This window comes from Podarcis cretensis (assembly GCF_951804945.1).
Source record: "Podarcis cretensis genome assembly, chromosome: 12".
Lineage (NCBI taxonomy): Eukaryota > Metazoa > Chordata > Lepidosauria > Squamata > Lacertidae > Podarcis > Podarcis cretensis.
Window position 1 is genome coordinate 6,333,833 of NC_137181.1, and position 27,414 is coordinate 6,361,246.

Here is a 27,414-nt window from a genome sequence, read left to right on the forward strand (position 1 = left end):
AAGCAAATTGTGCTACTGGAATGGAAACGGAGGAAGATCAAACACCAAACGTTCCCTTCACTTCCCTGCTACTAAAATGGAGCCCACATTTGCGCTGGTCTGCTAATATGAAAAATGTGGGGCCAGGATACCAGTGATGGGCAGGGCCAGAGGCCAAAATGCATAATGCAATTAATGTAAATTTTATCTTGGTGCCATAGGCTAATTTCTACATACAGTTGCACACCCCTATCCATCCTGCATCTATGTAACCAAGAGGCATTATAAGGGTCCAAGGACACATTGTCCTTGTTTCTCACTCACCTCCCAAACTTTCCTAGAGAATGCTGAAAGTTTTTTGCTTTTGGAGCAAGGCTTGCTCCCACTACTCATCACCCTCCAGGCCTCTCTATCTGGCCCTTAGGGTTCTCCTGCTCAGGCCACATCAACTCCCTATCATCTTGCATGCAAAGGACCCAAGTTCAATCCCTGGCATCTCCAGGCAAGACTGTCTGAAACCCTGGAGAGCTACTGCCAATCAGGGTGGACAATACTCAGCTAGATGGACCAATGTTCTGGATGGTGTAAGGCTGCTTTCTCTGTTCCCATAAACATGATCCTCTGATAAAAATGATATTTTCCCTATAGGCATGATCCTCACTGACCCCCTTTGCATTCACATTGAGTGTTTTTGCCTTGATGGAATGTGTCCTTGAACCCTTATAATGCCTCTTGGTTACATAGATGCAGGATGGATAGGGGTGTGCAACTGTATGTAGAAATTAGCCTATGGCACCAAGATAAAATTTACATTAATTGCATTATGCATTTTGGCCTCTGGCCCTGCCCATCACTGGTATCCTGGCCCCACATTTTTCATTTTAGCAGACCAGCGCAAATGACTAATGCAGGTGGAGGGTTACCTGAATCATTTGCTAAATGCGTTTGTTTCAGGTTACTGTTAAAAGCATAGGTGCAGATCAGAAAAAAGGAAGTTGGCAATAACTGTACACAACAGCATGAGGTGGAATGAGACTTCATCAGGCGCTGGGTTTCCATTGTTGAACAGCTCCTTTTTTCTTTGTTTCTTTGGTGATGGTGAAAGATACAATAAAAACCAAGTTGTGTCGATACCATCAGCATTACAGCCCTATGAGATCATTGCATTGCACACTTTGGAGCTCTTTAAATAGCAATTTCATTTCAGAAAAGGATTGACCAATTATGCATTTCATCAATTGCAAGAAGGTTCAGTAGTGTCTCCAGTTAGGGTTAGGCCCATTGGTTTCTTGAAGATATCTACTTCCCCTTCCCCTTCCCATGGATTCTAGAATCTGCTGGTGGTGATGGTGGAAAATCTCAGGTTATTTACTTAACAGCTTGTCACCATTTGACTTTAAATAAGAATGCACAGGATAGCCCCTTCCTACATTCACTCAAAGAAGTTCTCCAAACCCAGCCAGATGGGTGGGGTATAAATAATAAATAAATTATTATTATTATTCTCATAATTTCATTTTAGGTGACATTCACTAATGACACTAGTTACTTCAGACTGCAGAGCTTGTTGGGTGGTCCATCATGGCAAATGGCAGGGGCGGACTCTGGCGTCTCAAATTTTAACAGCATCCTGTGCAATGCCACACTTTGGTGTCCCTCCACTTTTCACCTTCCAGTCTACATAATAGCTGTGGTGCCCCTGAGGCTCTTCACCCAGTGCGACCAAACCAGCCATGCTCTCCTAAATCTGCCTCTGCAAATGGGACATTACCCCACCAAACTCAGCCAGCCCCCATCAATTTGCCTTCCTGCGGGTGGCACTGCCTGTCTTCTTCTTCCTCCTCCATCTCAGTGTTGCCCTAGCAGAACCCTACAGGGAGGATGAAGTGGACAAAACTAGAATTAGTTGGTTCTGTCTGTCATTGGCTCTAGCGCCACCTACTGTTGGGCTCCCTGCTTTCTGACCCATCAGCCTCAATGGGCATCAATCACCACTGGCTGCAAAGCAATATATGAAGAAGTATCAAATAGCCACTCTTGAGCCACTGCTTAATTTCATGGACTACAGAGGATATGTCATTCTGCAACCATTCATCTACTTCATGGCAACGAATTACAGGTCAATTATGACAATTCAAGTAAAACAACAAAAATGATAGCAGCAGAGATAGGGGAACCCAAAGCACAATATTTCAAATGCCTGGATAAACAGAAATGCTCCACCAACCTGGTCCCTCCAGATGTCTGGGACTCCAACTCCCATCCACCTCAGCCTGCACCAAACCATATGGGGGCACCAGGTTGGTGAAGGCTGGGGTAAGACAGAGGTTGCTAATGTGGCATCTTCCAGATGTTTCTGGACTCCAACTCCCATAATCTCTTATCATTAGCCACATTGGCTGAGGCTGCTGGGAGCTGGAGTCCAGTGGCATCTAAAAGGCACCATATTGGCTACCTTCAGGAGCACCAGCTATAGGGGGCGGAAGGGGCTTCAGCTCCCTCAAAATTTCTAAGCAGGGAGCTGAGGGGCCCACCCCCCCCCATATCTAGGGAGCCGCCATCCCCTGCTGCCCCCGGGCAAGTGCTCGCACCTAGCTTCAGTTCTGCTCCCGAGTCACGTCTGACAGCGCCCAGCTGTAGTTCCACTTCTGGGTCAGGTTTAACCCGGGAGGTGGAGAGATGCAGGAGAGTTGCAGCAGTGTTGCCGCCCCTCTCCTCAGCTGGGCAGCGCCACATGAACCATGTGAACTCTTTGTGAACCGAGAGTGCGTCCTAGAACAGGGGCTGATGGACTTCAACCCCGTGGGATCTACTTGGCTTTTTACTAGAGTACCCCAGTGTCCAACACCCGAGGCCAGGCACAAAATGGTAGTTCACATGGGATGGAGCCAGAACCTCGGAACCCCAGAATAAGTGAAAAATGTGTAGGAATGGGTGAATTTGCTGGCTTTGGTTCTCTGCATTTCTCGTTTTTCCATTCTTAAATTCAATTATCCACATTGCCTGCCACAGCAATTTGCATTTAAAAAAAAAAAAAATTACTCTCATGAATTTATTTATTTATTTTTTGTATTACAATGTGAATCTCTCCTTATTTTTGTATTTTGTATGTCATTTGGGCTTATATTCACATTTATGCAAATCCACTTGCTGAATGTTAGCTTCCCCTAACATAATGCACTGGACACATTGTTGGGTTTGGGAAACAGATAAAAGCACTTCTTCATGCAACACGTAATTAAACTATGGAACTTGCTCCCACAGGAGGCAGTGATGGGTACCAAATTAGATAGCTTTCAAAGAGGACTAAACAGAGTCATGGAGGATAAGGCTATCAATGACTACTAGGCAAGACAGCTATGCCCTGCCTCCACAGTCAGAGACAGTATGACAATGAATACCAGTTGCAGGGAATAGCAAGTGGCCAGAGAGCTGTTGCACTCATCTGCTGCTTACAGGCTTCTCACAGATATCTGGTTGGCTACTGTGGGAACCAAATGCTGGACTAGATGGTCACTAGTCTGATCCAACAGGCTCTTCTTAAGTTCTTAAATGAGGCACTGCCCCATGAACCTCAGTTTCCCACCTAGCTATTACCTTACAACCAGTCCAAAGGGTAAGGGACACAGGTGGCACTGTGGGTTAAACCCCAGAGCCTAGGACTTGCCAATCAGGAGGTCGGTGGCTCAAATCCCCACGATGGGGAGAGCTCCCGTTGCTCAGTCCCTGCTCCTGCCAACCTAGCAGTTCGAAAACACGTCAAAGTGCAAGTAGATAAATAGGTACCGCTCTGGCGGGAAGGTAAACGGCATTTCCGTGCGCTGCTCTGGTTCGCCAGAAGTGGCTTAGTCATGCTGGTCACATGACCCGGAAGCTGTATGCCAGCTCCCTCGGCCAGTAAAGCGAGATGAGCACCACAACCCCAGAGTTGGTCACGACTGGACCTAATGGTCAGGGGTCCCTTTACCTTTACCTTAACCTTAGTCCAAAGGGTGGCACTGCATCCCAGCTTGCTCCTCCTTTGTCTTAGTGTTGCCCCTTGTAGAACTTAGCAGGGAGAAGGATGGGGCAAAACTAAAATTTGTTTGATGCTGCCTGTCACTCACTCTGGCTCCACCTATTGTTGGGCTCCTGGCTTCTGCCCTACCAGCCCCAATGGGCAGCAACCACCAGTGACAGGCACTTTCAGCATGCTTTTTTTTAAAAAAAGCTTTTTTGGTGGACTGTGTAAGCCCGGCCTGAATGGGAAACCCAAAAATTCAGAAGCGTGTGTGTGTGCATTTGCAGATTGTACAGTTCCAGGAAAATCGAGAGTGCCTTGCTCACTCCACACACCCCAAATTCAGCAGACTTCCAGGGCTGACTTTAAGAGCTGTAAAAGGTAAAGGTAAAGGTACCCCTGCCCATACGGGCCAGTCTTGACAGACTCTGGGGTTGTGCGCCCATCTCACTTAAGAGGCCAGGGGCCAGCGCTGTCCGGAGACACTTCCGGGTCACGTGGCCAGCGTGACATCGCTGCTCTGGCGAGCCAGAGCCGCACACGGAAACGCCGTTTACCTTCCCGCTGGTAAGCGGTCCCTATTTATCTACTTGCACCCGGAGGTGCTTTCGAACTGCTAGGTTGGCAGGCGCTGGGACCGAGCAGCGGGAGCGCACCCCGCCGCAGGGATTCGAACCGCCGACCTTTCGATCGGCAAGTCCTAGGCGCTGAGGCTTTAACCCACAATTCTTCATACTGATTTTGTTTGTGTGTGCACAGTGATAGAGATTTGGTGTTTTGCTGAAACAGTCCCCACTTTCTTTATAATACATTCCTGAAAATATGGTTATGGTTTATTTTTATTTTTATTTTAAAAGCAAGATTCTTTATCATACTGAACCTGATGGCTTTGATTTTGGCAAAGGGTGGGGGTGGAAGAGAGAGAGAGAGAGAGAGACTTTGCAACATACTTTGCTGGCATATACTTCCTAATTGGAATATGCCCTTTAGATATTTGAAAATTGGCCCAGATATGGTCTTTAATGAATAACACTTTAATTAAATTTTTACATATTTAGCATGCAGCAGGAGAAATAGTTAGGCAAATGGCACAAGCATTAATCACGTACAAGTGAGTCAGTCCGAGCAAGCATACATTAGCAGCGCTTAGGAAACACCCTTTCCTTTGAAGGTGATGTAGAGGATGCTGGAAAAGCAAGGCAAATAATTAAAATGGGAGATGGATACAAACGATAGGAGATAAAGCGTGTGTGTGTTGAGGGGTGTAGGGAAGTCTGAGTAGGAAACATTTAGAACCACAAAGGATGCTGCAAAATCCTTCGGTGAAAGCTTTCTGCACTTAAAAAGAGATATTGCTAGAGCTAGCTCTAACATGAATTGAGGTTGATATGTAGGTCCAGCAGCAGAAAAATGGCCCCATACTGGGTCAGGGGATCAGGAGTGTTCTGAGGTCAAAGAAGATTAATCAGCTAAGATGTTTTTTAATTAGCTGGCATCCCTGCTAAAGATGTTTATATTTATCTATTGCCTTCAGCCCTCTCTCTACCTTTGTTTCTTCCCCCTTTAGGGTGAAGGCAGACATATTTAAACACTGGGTACAGCCAGTGGAGGCTGATCCATCAGGGCAAATGGGGCACTGCCCAATAACTTCAGACTAACCTCAGCCAGCCCCTACTTGCCTGATGTCTTGCTTAAAGCCAGTCCAAGGGGTGGCAATGCCTATCAGCTTCCTTCTCCTTGGTGTCAGTGGTGCACGTGCAAAAATTAACAAGGAGGAGGATGGCAACAAAACTAAAATTACCGTATTTTTCGCTCTATAAGACGCACCAGACCACAAGACGCACCTAGTTTTTAGAGGAGGAAAACAAGAAAAAAAATATTCTGAATCTCAGAAGCCAGAACAGCAAGAGGGATCGCTGCGCAGTGAAAGCAGCAATCCCTCTTGCTGTTCTGGCTTCTGGGATAGCTGCGCAGCCTGCATTCGCTCCATAAGACACACAGACATTTCCCCTTACTTTTTAGGAGGGAAAAAGTGAGTCTTATAGAGCAAAAAATACGGTAGTCAGCTTTGCCTGCAATTGCCTTTGGCTCCATCTACTGTTGGTCTCCCTGCCTTATGGCTAACCAGTCCCAATGGGCGCTAATCACCACTTGGTACAGTACCAGTGTGATCCTGCCTTTGCAACTGAAATTGCACCTGTGGGTTAAAGCCTCAGCGCCTAGGGCTTGCCGATCGAAAGGTCGGCGGTTCGAATCCCTGCGGCGGGGTGCGCTCCCGCTGCTCGGTCCCAGCGCCTGCCAACCTAGCAGTTCGAAAGCACCTCCGGGTGCAAGTAGATAAATAGGGACCGCTTACCAGCGGGAAGGTAAACGGTGTTTCCGTGTGCGGCTCTGGCTCGCCAGAGCAGCGATGTCACGCTGGCCACGTGACCCGGAAGTGTCTCCGGACAGCGCTGGCCCCTGGCCTCTTAAGTGAGATGGGCGCACAACCCCAGAGTCGGTCAAGACTGGCCCGTACGGGCAGGGGTACCTTTACCTTTACCTTATACAGCCAATTGAGCACTGTATCCGTCTTTTCTTCCACCCACCCACATGCCCAATGATTCAGTAAATTGCTTACAGCAAGGCTGGGGACCCTGGTGCCCTTAGTCTATTGTCATTTGGACTTCAATTGTTGTTGGTTTTTTTTCCTTATTGGTCATTTTATCATTTTATCTTTTTTGTAAACTGCTTTCAGGGTTGTTGTTTTTTCAATCAAGCGGTGTATAAATTTCATTAAATAATAATACATATGTTGTTGGATTACAACTCCCATCATTTTCTGTTTATTGGATTTCTATCCTGTTCTTCATCCTAAAGATGTCCAGGGTGGCTAAAATGGTTCCCCACTACTAGTTTGTAAATATTTTCACTCAGGGCCAACAAACTAGAAATGCATGTGACATATGGTTTTGGGGTTTACTTGCCTGCAGGTGTGGGGGATGGGGTTCTGAATGGTATCAGAGCAGCAGAGGAGAGAAAAGATGCTTGTTTTAACTCTTTTCCCATGGTGTGTTTTCCTAATCAAAATATTCTTCCAGGTGCCTTCCTACCCATGGAGCTGATGGTACATGGGCACCTTTCTCACTGTAAGGATAAACGCAGCTGAGGCAATGGTGGTTTTGAATGTGAAAAGGATTCACCGGGAGAGGAGTTAAGCATCTCTCTCCTCCCTGCGCCCCCTTAAGGTCTCCCATATTACCATATTTTTTGTCCTATAGGGCGCACCGGCCCATAGGACGCACCTCGTTTTTTGAGGGGGGGAAATGAATTAAAAAAAATTATTTTCCCCCCAGCCGCGGCTGCCGCCCCAAGCCTTGCACACACCTGCCCGAAGCACAGGGCACCCTCCGGAGGGCTCCGCGTGCTTCGGGCTGCAGGCTGCCGCCCCAAGCCTCGCGCGCTCGGCGGGACGGCAAGGCTTGCGGACACTCGCCAGGGCTGCAGGCTGCTGCCCGCAAGCCTTGTGAGCCTGCGGGAACTCCTGCCAAGGCTTGCGGATAGCTTCCTGAAGCCTGGAGAGCGAGAGGGGTCAGTGCGCACCGATTCCTCTCACTCTCCAGGCTTCAGCGAAAGCCTGCATTTGCCCCATAGGACGCACACACATTTCCCCTTCATTTTTGGAGGGGAAACAGTGTGTCCTATGGGGCGAAAAATACGGTAAGTTGAGTTAAGGTCTGCTACTCACATCTAGTTTGGCATTCAGCATTGAACTCGGTGGGATTTATGAGATGCACATGCAAAGGTCTGTGTGGTTTATCCTACTCTTCTTTTAAGGAGATCAGCTTACAAGTGTCTCAAATCCAGACATATGTGTTTAGCTTGAACTTGATTACATGCTCTCCAGTAGTCAAATGTTGTGTACGCACAGCATTTTAGTCTAGCATCAATGGAGATGGAGTACTTGTTTTTCTACACAGTCCACACACAATCCAGTCTATTACAGTGTGGTGTGGATATTGCCAAGATTGCAGGTGCGATCCCCATATGGGAAAGCAGCATATTCCTGCATTGGACTAGATGATCCTCAGGGTCCCTTCTAACTCTACAGTTCTATGATTCTTGAGAAACTGGTTTCTTTCAAAAAAATAAAAGCTTGCTGCAGATTAAGTCTGCATTACTCCACAGTGTGTCCATTTGAAAACAAATATAGGCGATCCCAGCATTTGAGGAGGGGGGTGTATCCACACCTGCCTCATGGTATGGGTGGGCATATACCAATATCACAATCTCCACTTCCTTCTTCATTAACTTGGGGAATGTGCAGAGAGGAAAAAGTGTGCATAATCCCATAAGAGGAGGGTTAGCAAAACTTTCCTTTTCCTTTTCTTTTTTAAATTAATTTTTATTAATTTTAAAACATAAAAATTGTCATACATTCCACAAAATTTCATCTCTTATACAATCTTTTTGGACTTCCATCAGCACCTCTGGTGATCTTCCATTTGTATAATTTCTTCTGCATTTCTTAAATTCATATTGCCTTTAATTATCATAACTAACACCATCCTTTTTGTCCAATAATGCAATAGTTGAAATTTTCCCCTTACAAAACTTCCTGCAAACCTACAAATGTAATTGGTCATCACAACTACTTTTCAAATAGTCCGTAAATTTACGCCAGTCTTCTGTGAATCTCTGGTCCCGCCGGTTTCGAATTCTTCCCGTTAGTTTGTCTAATTCTGCATAGTCCATCAATTTCATCCTCCAATCTTCTCTCGTCGGTAATTCTTCTTGCTTCCATTTTTGTGCCAATAATATTCTTGCTGCCGTCATTGCATACAAAAACAGCTTACAATCACTTGTATTTATATCATCCCCTACAATGCCTAGTAAAAATGCTTCTGGTTTTTAGCCAAACTTTCCTTTTCAAAGCGGCTTTTGAGTTGTAGATGGCTGGATTTTTTTATTCCTTAAATATGAAGATGCAGAATACAAATAAAAATATAGAAGATGTATACATATATAAATAAGTTAAAAATAATATAAACATACAATTTAACAGGATAAACAAGAAAACTACAAAGGAAATGATTCCTAATATTATTCAATTTATACTATTTCCTCAATAGCAAATAAGGGTTTCATTCATGCTTCATTCTCTCATTCCAATAGGAAACAAACTCCATTCTTTAATCAAGGTGTTATCACTTTGTCTTCCCTCACTAACCCTAAACATATTTATGAAGTTGATCATTTGGGCAATGTCCCAGATTTTATTTAACCAGCCTGTTTTGGGTACTCCTGGCTTTCTTGGTGCCTGAACTATGCTCATTCATGGTACTTTATTGCATTGGTTTTTGAGAAATTGCTTGTGTCTACTACTGCACTGTTAAAGTTAAAGGTTAAAGCCTCAGCGCCTAGGGCTTGCCGATCGAAAGGTCGGCAGTTCGAATCCCTGCGGCGGGGTGCGCTCCCGCTGCTCAGTCCCAGCGCCTGCCAACCTAGCAGTTCGAAAGCACCTCCGGGTGCAAGTAGATAAATAGGGACCGCTTACCAGCGGGAAGGTAAACGGCGTTTCCGTGTGCGGCTCTGGCTCGCCAGAGCAGCGATGTCACGCTGGCCACGTGACCCGGAAGTGTCTCCGGACAGCGCTGGCCCCTGGCCTCTTAAGTGAGATGGGCGCACAACCCCAGAGTCTGTCAAGACTGGCCCGTACGGGCAGGGGTACCTTTACCTTTACCTTTACTACTGCACTGAGTGCATCCTTCCATGAATGGTCATCACCAGTGCTTTTTTTCTTTAAAAATAATGTTTAGAGGTATCATTTTCCTACCGATATTGAAATAATGCCCCTCAAGGAGGTCAAACTTAGATTCAGAAAATGTTTAGGGGTATAAATACCCTCAGAAAAAAGCACTGGTCCTCACAATGCCACCAGCTACTGAATTACGGGGAGCAACAGGGTGCCCTTTACATATGCTTATTTGGACAGATCCACACAATATGCAAGGGGTGAGCTATACTAACTTTAGAAACCATTCCTATTGTTGAAACATAAGCATTAATTCTAATTAGGGAACAGAACATTCAGAACAATGAGTGCAGAACACAAAGGGTAATAAACTTAATAAACTTAAGTCCACTGATTGCCATGGGACTGCTCTGAGTATGACTAATGCTGGGTATTATCCTAATACAACCATTTTTTCCGCTTTAACAGCTATTCTAACCCTTTACCTGGGCTTTTATGACCTGAGGACACACCTGAAAATCCTGAAGGCCCACTTTCCCGCCTCCCCAGGCCTGCAGTTCCTCACCCCTGTTCTAAATGATAATAAATAATCACCTACTTCATCAGATAGGCACATAGGAAGCTGCCTTATACAGTGTAAAGCCATTGGGCCATCCAGTTCAGTGTAAAAGGTAAAGGAACCCCAGACCATTAGCTCCAGTCGTGACCGACTCTGGGGTTGCGGCGCTCATCTCACTTTATTGGCCGAGGGAGCCGGCGTACAGCTTCCGGGTCATGTGGCCAGCATGACTAAGCCACTTCTGGCGAACCAGAGCAGCGCACGGAAATGCCGTTTCCCTTCCCGCTGGAGCGGTACCTATTTATCTACTTGCACTTTGACGTGCTTTCGAACTGCTAGGTTGGCAGGAGCTGGGACCAAACAATGGGAGCTCACCCCATCGCAGGGATTCGAACCGCCAACCTTCTGATCGGCAAGCCCTAGGCTCTGTGGTTTAACCCACAGCACCATCCGTGTCCCTCCAGTTCAGTGTAGTCTACCCTTAGTGGCAGCAGTTCTTCAGGGTCTCAGGCAAAAGTCTTTCCCAGTCCCACCTGAGGATGCCAGAGTTTTAAACAGGGACCTTCTGTATGCAATTGGGGCCTTCCCTACAGGATATTTGTGAAAAGTAAATGAGTGTTGTGCTTTTATATATAAGGAGTGCTGTAAACAGGATAGGAAAAAGGAAACACCCTCTTCAGAGACTCCATAGAAATTCTTAATGATCAGAGGGTGTGGGATACACATGGAAGCTTAAGAGGCAACCCTATGTTCCCCCATTGGACTCCACTGAGCTCAGCAGGACTTGGCTTTGAGTAAGCATGCAGAGTATAACTGGACTGTTAGGTGTTTTTCCATATTTCTTTTCAATATATGCGTTTGTTTGTTTGTTTGTTTGTTTGTTTGTTTGTTTGTTTGTTTGTTTGTTGGTGATTCATATAGGCTACCTTCCATAAGAGCCAGTGTGGTGTAGTGGTTAAGAGTGGTAGACTCGTAATCTGGTGAACCGGGTTCGCTTCCCCGCTCCTCCACATGCAGCTGCTGGGTGACCTTGGGCCAGTCACACTTCTTTGAAGTCTCTCAGCCCCACTCACCTCACAGAGTGTTTGTTGTGGGGGAGGAAGGGAAAGGAGAATGTTAGCCGCTTCGAGACTCCTTCGGGTAGTGATAAAGCGGGATATCAAATCCAAACTCTTCTTCTTCTTTTTCTTCTTCATAAAAAATGACCCCAAAGTGGTTCCCATATCGCAATCAAATAATACAAAAAGAAATGGGAAAAAGAAAAGAAACATAATAAACCAACAGCAATCAATCCATCAATAAATAAAGCTGAACACGTAGAGACCAAGGAATCCCTCAGTGGTGTGAAATCTAATGCATCTAATGTTATTTTTACACAAATCCTTCCTACCCTCTTCCATAGCGTCCCTGGATACCTCAGACTGAACTATAAAAATATAAGAGTAGTTCTAGTGAGTCAGAACAAAGACCAGTCTCCAATGTAAGTCTGAACAGAGCTTGAAATGGGATGAGCATCCTCTGCTGCCTGTTTCTACCATTTAGTAATTGGAGGTACACTGCCTCTGATCCTGGAGGCTCCATTTGTAGTGATGGGGGCCAACAGTCATTGGTGACTGCTATCCTCAATAATTTTGCCTAAAAGCTGCTGGTGTTGGTGGTCTTTAATATTCAGTCCACCCCAGGAAAAAATTAAAACACCACCAGAAAGCCAGAAATGAACAGAACAATTGATCAAGGAAATTAATTGTCGGAAATGAGTTTCAGGAAGGGTGTGTGTGTTTAAGCCAGGTCCTTGGGAACAACTCTGATCTTCAGTCATCTTTTGAAAGGGGGGCTGGTAGACATCCCAAAAAACACAGGTTATGACCTGTGACCTTCCTATGAGAAATTGTTGCCTTTTAGGATGTGTTAGTAGGACCATCCTTTTCATCAAATGCGTGTTTCTCCTGGCGGTGGGAGGCAATCACACCAGTATATCATTAACTTGCAGAGAAAAGGGGCCGTAAAAGGACTTGATGGGGGACCTTAGCCCACACCCTGCTGGGGTCTGCTAGGAGCACAATATCCCAGAGACCAGGAGATTAAGCTAAAGAGAAAAAGTGAAAGTGCTTTTCACGATTCACACGCCCTTTAGATTGTTTTATTAAACCACTTGAATAGGGATTTCCCTTGCGGCCGGCGACAGGGCCCGGCCAACGCATAGTTCTAGGTTGCTATGACTTGGTTGGTTCTTGCTAATCAGTGCAAGGGCGAACTTCATATAAAATATCTTGGGCCATTGTTAGCCTAACGTGCCGTGACACCTCCATCACAAAAGGGGATTCATTCACCCCAGCAGGTAATAAGGACGACTTGCCATACCAACCAAGCTGGGCTGTCAAGAGGGATCATGCCAAGGGCGAGGGAGCTCTTACATTCCGTTCTCAGGTGGGCTGAGGGCGATCCTTTTGTCTAGCAGAGTCTGCTGATCACAGAAAATGATTTTCTGTAGAATGGATGGGGGAAGGGGGGGGTGTTTTGGTTGGTTGGTTGTTGGGGTTTTTTTCCTTGTTTTTAAAGTCGTTGTGCAGACCCCAGAAGAACTGCAGAGGAAGACTCATGGGGCTGGAAATATCCAGATTGTCCTGGGACAGGATGCTGCCCTACTCAGAATCATAAGGGTTGGGAGAACAAGGATCATTGGGCTTCAAAATGGCCTTGTGGTGGCGGCTTCTACCTTAAGCGGCTTTTAAAAAGGATTAGACACTAGGGATTGGCAAATCTGTCAGTTTAGGTTCCTCTCGGTTTCTCATTTTCCCAGTCTTAAATTTAATCAGCCACATTTCCACATTAGTCTGCATTTTTTTAAAAAAAATCATCAGCATTTTAGTGTGCATTTTTGCAAGGAAGTTTCCTTAATATATGTATTTTTATGCACACTTCCCCTTAAAATATGCAGTTTTGTACACGTTTGGTTGGAGGATTGTATCACAAAATTTGGAGATCTGCTAGTCTTTTGATATGCATGTTGTTTAGAGAATGGCAAATCAGATAGGTTCACTTTCAAATGTGAACCAAACCAAATTTCTCTCCCACCTTCATTACCCATATATTCTGTCCTTCCTATATACTATGCCCCCTCCCTTCATTTTGCCTTCATTCCAACCCTGTGTGGCAGGCAAAAAGGGAAGAAACTGATGGGCTCACGGTCAACCACTACGCTTTGTGGCCAAGCCCAGGGAATGGTTGCACTACAGGAGAACTGTGTCTCTGAATATCAGATACAGGGGCAGGGGGTACATTGAAGGCTCTTCTGTGCATGCTCTTCTTGTGCGTTTCCCAAAGCCATCTAGCTGCTACTTTTGGAAATAAAACATTGTGCTAGGCCAGGAGTGGGGAACCTCAGGTCTGGGGGCAGTATGTGGCCCTTCAGGCATCTCTAGCTGGCCCTTCAATCTCTCTCCAGGTCACCCCCTCTCCCCAGACTAAGCACCTCAATAGCCTTCTTTGTACCCTTCTTCTGTGTTTTTGCCTTTCTGGAATGTGCCCTTGAATTCTGATAATGCCTCTTGCTTGCCTGGTTGGAGAAGGAGGAGGAGGAGGAGGGTGTGTGTGGGTGTGTGGGTGTGTGTAGAAAAGTGTCTACCATATAAAAGTAACATTTGCATTCATTGTTCCACCCACTTTTGCCTCTGGATGGTTGCCCAGGAGAGAATGTAGCCTTTGGGCTGAAAAAGGTTCCTCAACCTTGTGCCAGATGGACCCCTGGTATGATTCAGCACAGCATATTTCTGCATATTTAGCTCCACACCAGCTCCCTACTCCCCTGAGAATAAAGGGGCCACTGAAAAACACTAGCACAGCAAACACATCCTGATGACTCAAGTGAGTGAGCCAGGCCACACACAACAATAGGAAGCAAACAAATTAATATATAAATGAAACCCTTGCTCCTTAGAGCAAATACATTTCCTATATGATGATGAGCCTGTTCCTGAACTTCACCAACCCCACCCACCACGTTTTCCCGTGGGAAATTGTGTTCTGCAGGAAGCCCATGCCATTCCCCACAACTATCTTTGTATTCCCTGACAATTATTTGTCCAGATTTTTCTTTTGACACCTCCCAGGGAGCATATTCTCTAACCTCCCAAGGTAGCCTGTTCCATTGTTGAACTACCTCTTAGACTTTGGAAGTGGACCCAAATGTTACTTATATTATATTGTGATTTTGATCAGTAAAGTCTCTTATACAGATTGGCTGAGCTGGTGTGATGGTAGAGAATATTCACAAACATTCTAACTTCTCAGTGAACAAAGAATGTTTGCAGTCCGATTTCTGTGAGGGAAGAAAATAGTGGTTGGTTGGGAGACAGCACTGGGACAGGCCAAAGTTAAGAGGTTACAGGAGTTAGGGGACCTAAAGGGCAAAAAACCCAGAAGCTAGAGGATGCAGAGGAGCCACCATATTAAGAAACAGGAAGTGTAGTGAAAGTATGCTTAAGGACATGGGCAGAGGTGACAAATAAAGGAACTTCACATATTGAATGAGCCAACTAATAATTTTGGTTATAGGCTTCTAATATTATATATTTTCCCCATAAATTAAACTTCATTCTCTACTGCCATAAGTAAATACAGTGGTACCTCAGGTTACAGACGCTACAGGTTTCAGACGTTTCACGTTACAGACTCCGTTAACCCAGAAATAGTACCTTGGGTTAAGAACTTTGCTTCAGGATGAGAACAGAAATCATGTAGCGGCGCGGCAGCAGCGGGAAGGCCCCATTAGCTAAAGTGGTACCTCAGGTTAAGAACAGTTTCAGGTTAAGAACGGACCTCCAGAATGAATTAAGTTATTAACCCGAGGTACCACTGTATGTAGGAAGGAATTATGAGGAGGAATTAAAGAACCTTTTAATGAGGGTGAAAGAGGAGAGCACAAAATATGGTCTGAAGCTCAACATCAAAAAAAGAAAGATCATGGCAACTGGTCCCATCACCTCCTGGCAAATAGAAGGTGAAGAAATGGAGGCAGTGAGAGATTTTACTTTCTTGGGCTCCATGATCACTGCAGATGGGGACAGCAGCCACAAAATTAAAAGACGCCTGCTTCTTGGGAGAAAAGCAATGACAAACTTAGACAGCATCTTGAGAAGTAGAGACATCACCTTGCCAACAAAGGTCCGTATAGTAAAAGCTATGGTTTTCCCAGTAGTGATGTATGGAAATGAAAGCTGGACCATAAAGAAGGCTGATCACCAAAGAATGGATGCTTTTGAATTATGGTGCTGGAGGAGACTCTTGAGAGTCCCATGGACTGCAAGAAGATGAAACCTATCCATTCTTAAGGAAATCAGCCCTGAGTGCTTACTGGAAGGACAGATCGTGAAGCTGAGGCTCCAATACTTTGGCCATCTCATGAGAAGAGAAGACTCACTTGAAAAGACCCTAATGTTGGGAAAGATGGAGGGCACAAGGAGAAGGGGACAACAGAGGACAAGATGGTTGGATTGTATTCTCGAGGCTACCAGCATGAGTTTGAGCAGACTGCGGGAGGCAGTGGAAGACAGAAGTGCCTGGCGTGCTCTGGTCCAGGGGGTCACGAAGAGTCGGACACGACTAAACAACTAAGCAACAACAACACCACTGTATGTTAAGTAGTATTTAAAAACAACTCCTAAGCCATTTGGGCCCTGCATAGTGTGTGAACCAAAGCATTCCTTACATTCCACTGCAATCTCTCAGATCTGCCAAGGCTACTAACTTGGGCTACGAGGGCATAAAGCCTGGCAATTTCATTGGCTGTCCCATAACCCCTCCCTGCAAAACATATGGAAATTCGTGACACAGAAAATGCTATGGCTCACCTGTAGAGCATAAACTTTGCATGCAGAAGGTCCCAGGTTCAATCTCTGCGTAAGGCTGTGAAGGATTACCTGAAACTCCACTGATCCTCTGCCTAGTCAATGGAACAATACTGAGCTAAATGGACCAATGCTGCAACTTGTTATGAGGTGGCTTAAGATGCTCTTAGGGACACGGGTGGTGCTGTGGGTTAAACCACAGAGCCTAGGACTTGCCGATCAGAAGGTCGGCGGTTCGAATCCCCACGACAGGTTGAGCTCCCGTTGCTCGGTCCCTGCTCCTGCCAACCTAGCAGTTTGAAAGCATGTCAAAGCGCAAGTAGATAAATAGGTACCACTCTGGCGGGAAGGTAAACGGCGTTTCCATGTGCTGCTCTGGTTCGCCAGAAGCGGCTTAGTCATGCTGGCCACATGACCCAGAAGCTGTACGCCGGCTCCCTCGGCCAATATAGCTAGATGAGCACCGCAACCCCAGAGTCTGGACCTAATGGTCAGGGGTCCCTTTACCTTTACCTTTTAAGATGCTCTTATTTATTTAGCTTGAACAGATCTTTTATCATGCATGGTTTTTAAAAATGGGATGGGCTTGAGAACCAAATGGTCAGGAAGATGCATGCCCTGACCAGCAAGCATGGCCACCTTCAACCACCATGGCCAACTGTCAGGAATGATGGGAGTTGTCACCCAGCTACAACTGAAGCATCACGGGTTCCCCACCCCTGTTTTATACTGGTATCTCTTTAACCCAACCATATGCCTTATCTTTAGTCAATTGTCTGTGTGGTATTCCTGGCATGATTTGCTCCCTTAATAAATTTTCCTTAATTATTTGCATGGCTGTTTATCTGATGGAAGCATTATGCCTCCTGAGGGTAATTTGGTGCATTCAGACTTCAGACATAACAAGGCCTTATCAAGAATTGCAGACAGTACTCTGACACTAAATCAGAGGTGGAACTTGGAAACCCGCAGAAATCTTCATAATATCCTACACAAGTCTCACAGTGATGGCTGGTCCATTAGGATGCGTGGAGAGCTGCTCCACCACGCTTAGTCTGCCCTCAAGCAGCCCCCACCCTAGCAGCCTTCTTCCCTACAAGCTGTCAGGGGGTTGTGGCTCTGCCTGTCATTGGCTCAGGTTCCACCTACTGTCGATCTCCCTACCTTTCACCCTACAAATCCCAAGGGCATCACCCACCACTGCTCTCTGAAGTGGGCATTTGTCACCCGTGCACAGCAGAACATCTCTTGCTTTGAGTCAGAGTACCAAAAGGTACAAACCTAGACAGCATCTTAAAAAGCAGAGACATCACCTTGCCAACAAAGGTCCATATAGTTAAAGCTATGGTTTTCCCAGTAGTGATGTATGGAACTGAGAGCTGGACCATAAAGAAGGCTGATCGCTGAAGAATGGATGCTTTTGAATTCTGGTGCTGGAGGAGACCTTTGAGAGTCCCATGGACTGCAAGAAGATCAAACCTCTCCATTCTGAAGGAAATCAGCCCTGAGTGCTCACTGGAAGGACAGATCCTGAAGCTGAGGCTCCAAGACTTTGGCCACCTCATGAGAAGAGAAGACTCCCTGGAAAAGACCCTGATGTTGGGAAAGATGGAGGGCACAAGGAGAAGGGGATGACAGAAGACGAGATGGATGGACAGTGTTCTTGAAGCTACCAGCATGAGTTTGACCAAACTGCAAGAGGCAGTGGAAGACAGGAGTGCCTGGCATGCTCTGGTCCATGGGGTCACGAAGAGGCGACACAACTAAACGACTAAACAACAACCACACCACCACAAGGTGCAGCACATTTTAGAAGAAGTGTGAGCTCATGAGAACAAACATGGAATCTTGGGTCAGGGTTTTATTTTCTTCTTGACTCAAAACCTGGTTCAGAATGTACACCAGGAAGGGGTGCATGAGAAGAGTCTGGCTGCTGTATCAGACTCGTGGCCCATCAGTTCCAGCACCCTTTCCTCACACTGGCCAATCAGATGCCTATAGGAGTCAGGCAAGTAGAACTTGAATGCAACAGCAACTCCTAGCAATTAGTATTCAGGGGCATACTGCCTCCAACTGCGGAGGTAGTATCATAAACCTTCATCCTTACCTCTGATTATCTATCTGATAGAAGTCCTTCCTGGATCTGGCTAAAATTACAGCTAAAAGCCACCTGTCAATACACCACCCCATTTTTCCCCCCGCTTCATAGGCCCAAGGCTATATTTTGCTGGTACACATCCTATTGCTTTGGCTGTGAAGTCATGAAGGTACATGGGAAATTCCCTCACCCAGGCACCTTTTTTTCCTGGGGCATTGCAAAGATAGAGAATACATGTATTTTTAAAGGCTTTTATGCTTACACAGGAACAGATAGTTTGGTAATCAAAACTATTAAACCTTGGCAGGGCACCAAGCCGAGATGGAGATCATCCCAGAAAACAAAACAAAAAAAAGAGTTAGAAGAGACTTGGAAGTGTTTGGCATGTATGTAATTTATGGAGAATGCTGGGAATGTGTGGGAGGGAGTGCCCAAAGGCGGGAAGGGAGTAATATGTTGCTTCCATCCAAAAAAAAAAAAAAAAAAAAAAAAGGAAGATCCAAGCTGTTGGGAAGCTGACTTCGCTTATGGCAAAAATATTGGGAACGTTGGAAACCAAATATTGACACAAAGCTGCTTTTTAGGGTGAACTCAACTGAGGTAGTGAACTCAACTGGAATAAAGTGAAGAAAGGTTTTTCTTCAAAGGCATAAACCTTGTGGCTTCCATTGAAGTTGACCAAGTTAAAATAAGGAGATAAATCCTGTAGATGTAATGTTCACATAACATACTATCCCACTTCTTGTAGATCAGGGATATGGAATGTTACCTCTAGACATTGTTTGACTCCAACTCCCACCAGCCTCAGACAACACGGATAATGGTCAGGAATGATGAGCAGTGGTGTTTGAATATCTGGAGAGAACCAGGTTGCCCATCACTATTATAAGTGATTGCATGGGACTCTGGAAAGTTCTACTATGTGAGGGTGCTCACATAGAAAGCTCTTCTCTTCTTTGTCTCAGAGCTGTGCCTTTTCTATGGTGACAATCCTGGTGATAAATGCAGGACCCAAGATGGGGAGGTGGAGCTTTTCATGGGCCCACAGGCCCATAACCAGGTGGGGGGAAACCCAAGGCATAACTGTAGAATGGGGTGAGGAACCTCAGGCTCACGAGCCAAATGTTGCCCCCAAGGCCTCTCTACCTGGCCCTTGGAACTCTGTATTATATGGACTGTCCAGATCTTACTAGATTTGCTTTTGAATAGAAAACACAATATTCAGAACCCAGATCTGCTTGCTCCCCAGCATGCAGACATGTGATGTGCATGTACAAGAGAGAGAGAGAGAGAGTTTGCAGTCTGAGAGACAGAAAGGGGTTCACCCCCTCACACACTGCAAGCTCATGTGAGAGGTTTGTAGGGTTGTACTGATTAGCACCAAACCCTTGCCAAGGCAATTTTGGTCACCACTACTGAGTCGTACATCTAATTCATACTCCCTGGTCACCACTACTGAGTCGTACATCTAATTCATACTCCCTGGTCACCACTACTGAGTCGTACATCTAATTCATACTCCGGATACTTCTTTTTGGCCCTATTTGATTCTTTATTCTGACTTTATATAATATGGACTCTTTTTGACTGCCATTGAGACTTGTATAAAACATGTTGTGTACTGGTATTTTATGTACCTTTATACTATATCACTGCATATTTGAAACTACATTATTTCTGCACTTAAACGTTGTGTTTAAATTTACTATTATTTTAAAACTGTCGCACTTATACGTTGTGTTTAAATTTACTATTAGTTTAAAACTGTTATTCTTAGCAGAATGTACACGTTTTTCTTTTCAACTCTCGAGTAGGAATTATTCCTTGTATTGAAACTTTTGGCCAGAGCTCTTGGTATATCCTTTTCAAGGCAATTTTGCAGACATCACCTTCCCATTGCACACACATTTTGGTTGTGTGAAGGGAGCATATGCATGTATGGTCCCTTCACAAATGCATGGTCAACAGGAGGCATGGGCACTAACCATTACAAACCCAAGACACCTTCAATACATGAAGGTCAGAGGCAGTGTGCCTTTGAAAACCAGTTGCTGGGAACCACAATGAATGGGGAAGTCCTTTTGCACTTGGCTCCTGTTTGTGGGCTTCCCATCGGAATCTGGTTGGCCACTGTGAGGACAGGATACTGGACTGGATAGGCCATTGGCTCTTATGCTGTTATGACAGTCCTTCATTTGAATATATTTGAAGAGTTGTGTGGTCCACGTCCAGTTTAAAGATAATGAACTGCTAGAGGGGGCAGGAGGGGCCTTGAAGTTGCCTATCAACAGTTAGCAGCAGGCAGGCTGGTCACCTGGTTACAGTCTTTTCAACTAGGATAAGATGTGTTGTATTTCTATTTCAGTTATAGAAATTGTTTGAAATATGTGTGTGTGTGTGTGTGTGTGTGTGTGTGTACGGTGTGTGTGTGTATGTATATATATATATATATATATATGCAAATGCAAATTTTGTACATACTCTTTGCACTTTTGGGGGGCTGCCCAACTTGAAATCAAGCAACCAAATGCATAAAAGGTAAAAGGTAAAGGTACCCCTGCCCGTACGGGCCAGTCTTGACAGACTCTGGGGTTGTGCGCCCATCTCACTTAAGAGGCCAGGGGCCAGCGCTGTCCGGAGACACTTCCGGGTCACGTGGCCAGCGTGACATCGCTGCTCTGGCGAGCCAGAGCCGCACACGGAAACGCCGTTTACCTTCCCGCTGGTAAGCGGTCCCTATTTATCTACTTGCACCCGGAGGTGCTTTCGAGCTGCTAGGTTGGCAAGCGCTGGGACCGAGCAGCGGGAGCGCACCCCGCCGCAGGGATTCGAACCGCCGACCTTTCGATCGGCAAGCCCTAGGCGCTGAGGCTTTAACCCACAGCGCCACCTGCGTCCCCCCAACCAAATGCATAAACAGCTTAAACAAAGGGGCTTAAAGAAGCAACAGGACACCAATCAGTCCTCTAGTTTTCTAAAACAGAAAAGGGAGCATAGTATAGTAGAGTAGAGTATAGTAGTGAGTCAGTGAGTGGGGCCCAGGGAAATTAATCATGAGCATTTAGGGAAATGCATTCCCAAGGTGAGTACCAGCCTCATTCTCAGGTGGAATTTTGCCAACAAGTTAAAAGGCAGCTTATTTTTTGAAAGTGTTCTCTATTGGTTGATTTTATCTTCTTTAAGCTTGCTTCAAAGCAGTGATGATGTAATGTAGTTTTCTTACAGTTGGGATTTTCTACTTTATATATGGCATTTTAGTTTATGATGGTTATAGTTGGGTGGTTTTATCATTTGAATTCTGTACAAATGGCAAAGAATGAGGCCTCAGGATACCTAAATAAATGAGATGCGATTATTGCTGATTGGCTGGTTAGGTGAACACTAGTCAGATCCTGTACAGCAGTCCTACAAGACTACTTGATATGGCTTATGAATACAATGCAATTTTAAAAAAATATTATATAAAATCAGTATTAAAATAGCAGTTCCAAACACAGGTAGCAATCAGTTCAGAGTCAGAAAAGAGCTGCTTTAAGTAAACAAAGGCATTATATACTTTATGAACAGTCCTATATCTGGAATTTTGTTTGTGTGTTTAGTGGATTTTGCTTGTAAACTGATTATGTGAAAACCATAGGACTTGCTTTTAAAAATAATTTTTAAAAAAATATTTTTGAGAGTTACTTCTAGGAATGGGCGAATCTGCTAATATTTGTTTCTCTGGGTTTCTTATTTTTCCAGTCTTAAGTTCAGTTTGTGATTTCTTTATTAATTCTCATGAAAATTCATCAGCATTTTAGTAGAAATTTATCCTAATATACAGGGTTTCTTGAATATAATTTTGCCTAATATACACATTTTTGCAAATCAATTTCCCCAAAATAATGCATTTTTCTATGTGATCTTCATGAATATATGCATTTTTATGCACACTTTACCCTAGTAACACATTTTTGTACACATTACTAGAAAACTGCCTTGCAAAACTCAAAGAAGTGCAAATTTTCATGGTGTTTTGGAAAATGCAAATTAGAAAGGTTTAGCTTTAAATGCAAACAGAATCAAACTTTCCCCTCATCTCTAATACATCCAAGGGATATTATATTGCACACCAAGGTCAGCCTTGGTGCACTGATATTGCATAGTGTGACAAGGATGGTTTCTCTGTAGCATTAGCTTTTAGCAGGGGTGGGGAATCTTTTTAAGCCTAAGGGCCACATTGTCTTATGGACAACTCTCCAGCAGCTGCATGGGTGGGGCCAGAGGCAAAAGTGGGTGGAGCAACAGATGTGACTATTACCTTTATCCAGAAGCTACATCCCAGCCACAGGAAAGTCAGAGGTTCCTATACAGTGGTGCCTCGCAAGACGAAAAGAATCTGTTCCGCGAGTCTCTTCGTCTTGCGGTTTTTTCGTCTTGCGAAGCAAGCCCATTAGCGGCGTAGCGGATTAGCCCTATTAGCGGCTTAGGGGCTTAGCAGATCAGCTGATAAGCAGCTTAGCGGCTTAGTGGATCAGCTGATAAGCGGCTTAGCGGATCAGTTGATAAGCGGCTTAGCGGATCAGCTGATAAGCGGCTTAGCGGATCAGCTGATAAGCGGCTTAGCGGATCAGCTGATAAGCGGCTTAGCGGATCAGCTGATAAGCGGCTTAGCGGTTTAGTGGATCAGCTGATAAGCAGCTTAGCGGATCAGCTGTTAAGCGGCTTAGCGGATCAGCTGATAAGCGGCTTAGCGGCTTAGCGGATCAGCTAATAAGCGGCTTAGCAGATCAGCTGTTAAGCAGCTTAGCGGCTTAGCGGATCAGCTGTTAAGCGGCTTAGTGGATCAGCTGTTAAGCGGCTTAGCGGATCAGCTGTTAAGCGGCTTAGCGGCTTAGCGGATCAGATGATAAGCGGTTTAGCGGATCAGCTTTTAAGCGGCTTAGCGGCTTAGCGGATCAGCTGTTAAGCGGCTTAGTGGCTTAGAAAAAGGGGGGGGAAGGGAAAAAAACCCCGCAGGAACTCGCAAGACATTCTCGTCTTGCGAAGCAAGCCCATAGAGAAATTCGTTTTGCGAAGCACCTCCAAAACGGAAAACCCTTTCGTCTAGCGGGTTTTCCGTCTTGCGAGGCGTTCATCTTGCGGGGCACCACTGTACACCCCTCTCTCTATCCAGGCCAGCAAGAGGCATCATCCTAGTTCAAGGACACTTTCAGCTAGGCAAAAGCACTCGAGGAGAGCAAGGAGCCGGACAGGTGAGGAACGGGGATCTGGGAAGAAGGGTTGTTCCCTGTCCTGGTGGTGTTGCTTGCAGACAGCCCAAAGGGCTGGAAATAGAGGCCCAGGGGGCTGCATTTGACCTCTAGGCCCAGGGTTCCCTCAACCCTATCATAGCTGGCTTTGAAAGGGGAATAGATAAACACTTTTGAAAGGATATGTGCTAAGTACACTCCGGTGGGGCTCCTCCTCTGTCGGTGGGCCTTGTCAGGTTTCTCTGGCAAAGGCAGTGGGATCAGCAACACTGACACTGGAATTGTCCACAGTGCTCCAGAGTGGTGCTGCCACATTGGGAGCATTGTGCAAAATTTAAAATGGCACCTAAACGCTGCTGCTTGAAGCACCACGCCAAGCCCCAAATCTGCCGTGGACCCTACTAGGGTTTGGGGGCTACAGCAAGCAACCCAGAAATTCCAGGTGCTGATGCTACCAGTCCAAAGCAAACTAGTTTCACAAGCCTAACTTCTCCTAGCCCACCTACTGGGTCTGTAATACAGGCAGCTTGCATCTCACAGGAGGATTCTGTTCCGGATGTCCACACATAAATGCAAAAACATGTAAAGCCAGTAACCTCCCAGAACCGCCATCGTGCCAGGTGGAGGGATGCCTACTCAGCTTTGGGAAGGTGGTGCAAGGGCTCTGGCATGGTCCCAGAGCCTTCCCACCTCCTTCCCAAAGCCTGGTAAGCAGTTGCCTGGCTTTGGGGAGGAGACAGAAGCACTCTAGGACCCTGTCAGAGACCTTGCATCTCCTTTCCAAAGCCCAGGTCCTCACTTACCGGGCTTTGGGAAGGCCACAGCCCTCACACTGCCTTTGTCCTTTGCAAAGCTGGGTAAGCCCACCATCATAGCTTGGGGTGGGGGTGTGAGGGAGGGAATAATTGAAGAATAAGTTTCCTCCACACGCCTTTTATTTATTTCCCCCCCTAACATGCACAAAGCTGCAATCATGTAAGTAAAATAAGTAGAATCGTAGAGTTGGAAGAGACACTGAGGGCCAACCCCCTGTAATGCAGGAATCTCAGCTAAAGTATCCATGACAGATGGCCAGCCAACCTCTACTTAAAAACCTCCAAGGAAAGAGAAGCCACAACCTTCCAAAGACCTTTCCACTGTTGAACAGCTCTGTCAGAAAGTTTTTCCAGGTGCTTAGTGTAAGATGCAAGTTACCAGTACAGTCATACCTTGGACCCCAAACATCCTGGAACTCAGATGTTTTGGCTCCTGAACGCCGCAAACCCAGAAGGGGTTGTTCCGGGTTGCAAATGGTATTTTGGAACCCGTACGTCCAACGGCTCTTCCGCGGAAGCTTCCTGCAGCCAACCAGAAGCCACGGTTTGGTTTTTGAACGTTTTGGAACTTCCAAGGTATGGAACTTCCAAAACGTTTTGGAACTTCCAAGGTATGGCTGTACTTTTCAGGGCGCCTCCCTGTCTCCTCAACCTCCATCGCCACAGCCAAGCCTCTTCATAAAGTGCACCCCACAGATGTTCAGTTCACCCCCCCCCCCAATTTCCTCACAGCCTTGGAAGGAGCTCCTTTGGAGCCTTCATGAGAACTAAAGAAGAGCCTTGCTTGATCAAGTCAAAGGTCCATCTAGCCCAGCATCCTATTCTCAAAGTGGCCAAACAGATGCCCCAATGAGAAGCTCAAAAGCAGGAACTGGGTGCCACAGCTGCTCTCCCCACCTGCAGTTCCTCGCAACTGGCATATGGAAGCACATTGGCTTTGACTTAGAGGTAGATCGTGGCTGCTAACCACTGACAGCCTTTTCCTCTGTGAATTTGCCAAGGTGTGTGAAATGGTGTAGGCTGGCTTTTCTCTCGCTTCCTTTTGCGCTCCTCTGTTAGGAATGCTCTCTGTTCCCTCTAGGTAAGGATTCCTCCCCGTACTTCTGTTCACTGACAGCTGACTTTCCAGAAAGGCCTCGTCTCTCTCAAGTCGCGACCTGCTGCCTGTCTCTTCTGCAGCAACCAAGAACCACCCAGGCTGGCTGACAAAAACAAGCCCTGCCGTTCGCCCTCTCCCTCCTCTTAGCTGAGGCTCTTACATTTTTATATGGCAGCTAAATAACCCCTCATTTCCATTACAAGTGCGTGCTTTTCCTCCTGTTTATCTTCATCTCCAAGGCCAGCCTTTCTCTTGGCCCTGAGGCCCAGGCCGCCTCAGGTAAGCTCACCAAAGCTAAAGAGGGTCAGGCCACCTATTAGCCATTGATGGTGGTGTGTGGGGAGGGGAGGGTTAGACAGACAGAGCCAAACCCTTTATCAGGCATAGGAAGCAATTCACAAGTCTCAGAGGCCTTTTCTCTCTCCCCTTCTCCTTCTCTGCGTCAAAGCTGAACCCAGATTGCTTGCTCCAGAGATAGGAGTAGGGGAGAAATTTGGTTTGGCTTACATTTTCATGGAAACCTATGAAATTATTTGATCCAATCTAAGTTGTTGTGTCCATCATTCATAACCACTCAGGGAAGGTAGGAGTGCAGAGCCTGGGCACGCAATAACTACAAAAATGCACATATCAAGATGCTTATATTAGTGAATATAATGTGTGAAAATGCACTATGTTAGGGGAAGTTCCTTGCAAAAATGTGTAAATCAGGCAAAATTCCATACAAAATATGTGTATAATAAAGATAAATTAGCACTAATATGCTGGTGAATTTTCCCGAGGACTTTATTTTCTTTAAGTAAATGCAAACTGATGTTGGACCACCCTGCGTTAAGGTATTCATTCATTCATTCATTCATTCATTGGAGGTCATAGCTATTAAACAGGTTAGGTATTGGATTCAGTTTGTACTGTAGACATGAAAAGGGCTCAGTGAGTCTTAAACAATTATAACCTGGGATGGCTATAGGTTTTTAATGAATGGCCTCCAATATTAAAGGGGAGGTTAAGGTTAAGGGTCCACATCTGAGTGTGGGTTTTGATTGGACAATAGCCCAGAGCAGTAATTCATCCAGAGCTGCAACCAGCAGCACACTGGAAATAATTCTGGTTTCCAGTATTTCTAACTGGTACATTTAACTCCTGTGTATAATATTAATATAAATAAATAATTTTCTATTAATGTGGCTGATGAATTTTCTACTCCAACCTTCCAGTCTCCGAGCTATATTTGTGAAAGTAACCCCATTGTCCTTGAGTAACGGATACTGAGCATGATGTTCATTTTTTCCCCCCGCAGCCACCAGAGAGTCAGCCTTCGTTCATGCTATCGCCTCTGCTGGTGTGGCTTTTGCAGTGACCAGATCCTGTGCGGAAGGATCGGCCACCATCTGTGGCTGTGACACACGGCACAAGGGTCCTCCAGGAGAAGGTTGGAAATGGGGAGGCTGCAGCGAGGATGTGGAGTTTGGGAGCATGGTGTCTCGGGAGTTTGCGGATGCACGAGAGAACAGGCCAGATGCTCGGTCGGCCATGAACAGACACAATAATGAAGCTGGAAGGACGGTAAGGAAAACCGTGGTTTTGTTCTATTCCCTCGGAGGTGACTACAACACTATGCTAATTTAGCAACTTGCTTCAGATATAAAAGCAGGCACCAAATTGCACAATCAGTGAATCCAGTTGATCCTGTTGCGTGGCGAGTTCCCGCCCCCACCAGGGTAAATAAAGACACGAGACACCATAATTAAGGTTAATTGGGTGAATTAGGCCACAACTTTATTGAATTCAGGAATGAGAGGCATTGACATAGGCATTGGTCCTAACGACTATCTGGCTCCAGCCCATTTGCTGGAGACACGGGGAAGGGTTAACACTATATCGGGGGAGTCTCCTGCCGAGGCACGTCGACTAGGAGCTCCCCCGGGTCACCGCTCTGGGGCGTGCCTTTGGCCCACACCTCCATAGGCTTCGGACAGGGCCACGCCCCCCGGAGTCCTTTAACGGACCACCCTTCGCTCGCTGGGGGGAGGTGATGGCGTTCCTCCCCCCC

At 45.8% G+C, this 27,414-nt stretch overlaps 1 protein-coding gene across 1 annotated transcript in view; it reads left to right on the plus strand.

The window, feature by feature from the left end:
* The window catches only part of WNT3A (Wnt family member 3A), a 96,796-nt gene that overhangs the window by 66,142 nt on the left and 3,240 nt on the right, over nucleotides 1–27,414 (plus strand). The window contains exon 3 of the mRNA XM_079947009.1: nucleotides 26,662–26,927. Within this exon, the coding sequence (XP_079803135.1) occupies nucleotides 26,662–26,927 (266 nt within the window). The remainder of the gene's footprint in view (nucleotides 1–26,661; nucleotides 26,928–27,414) is intronic.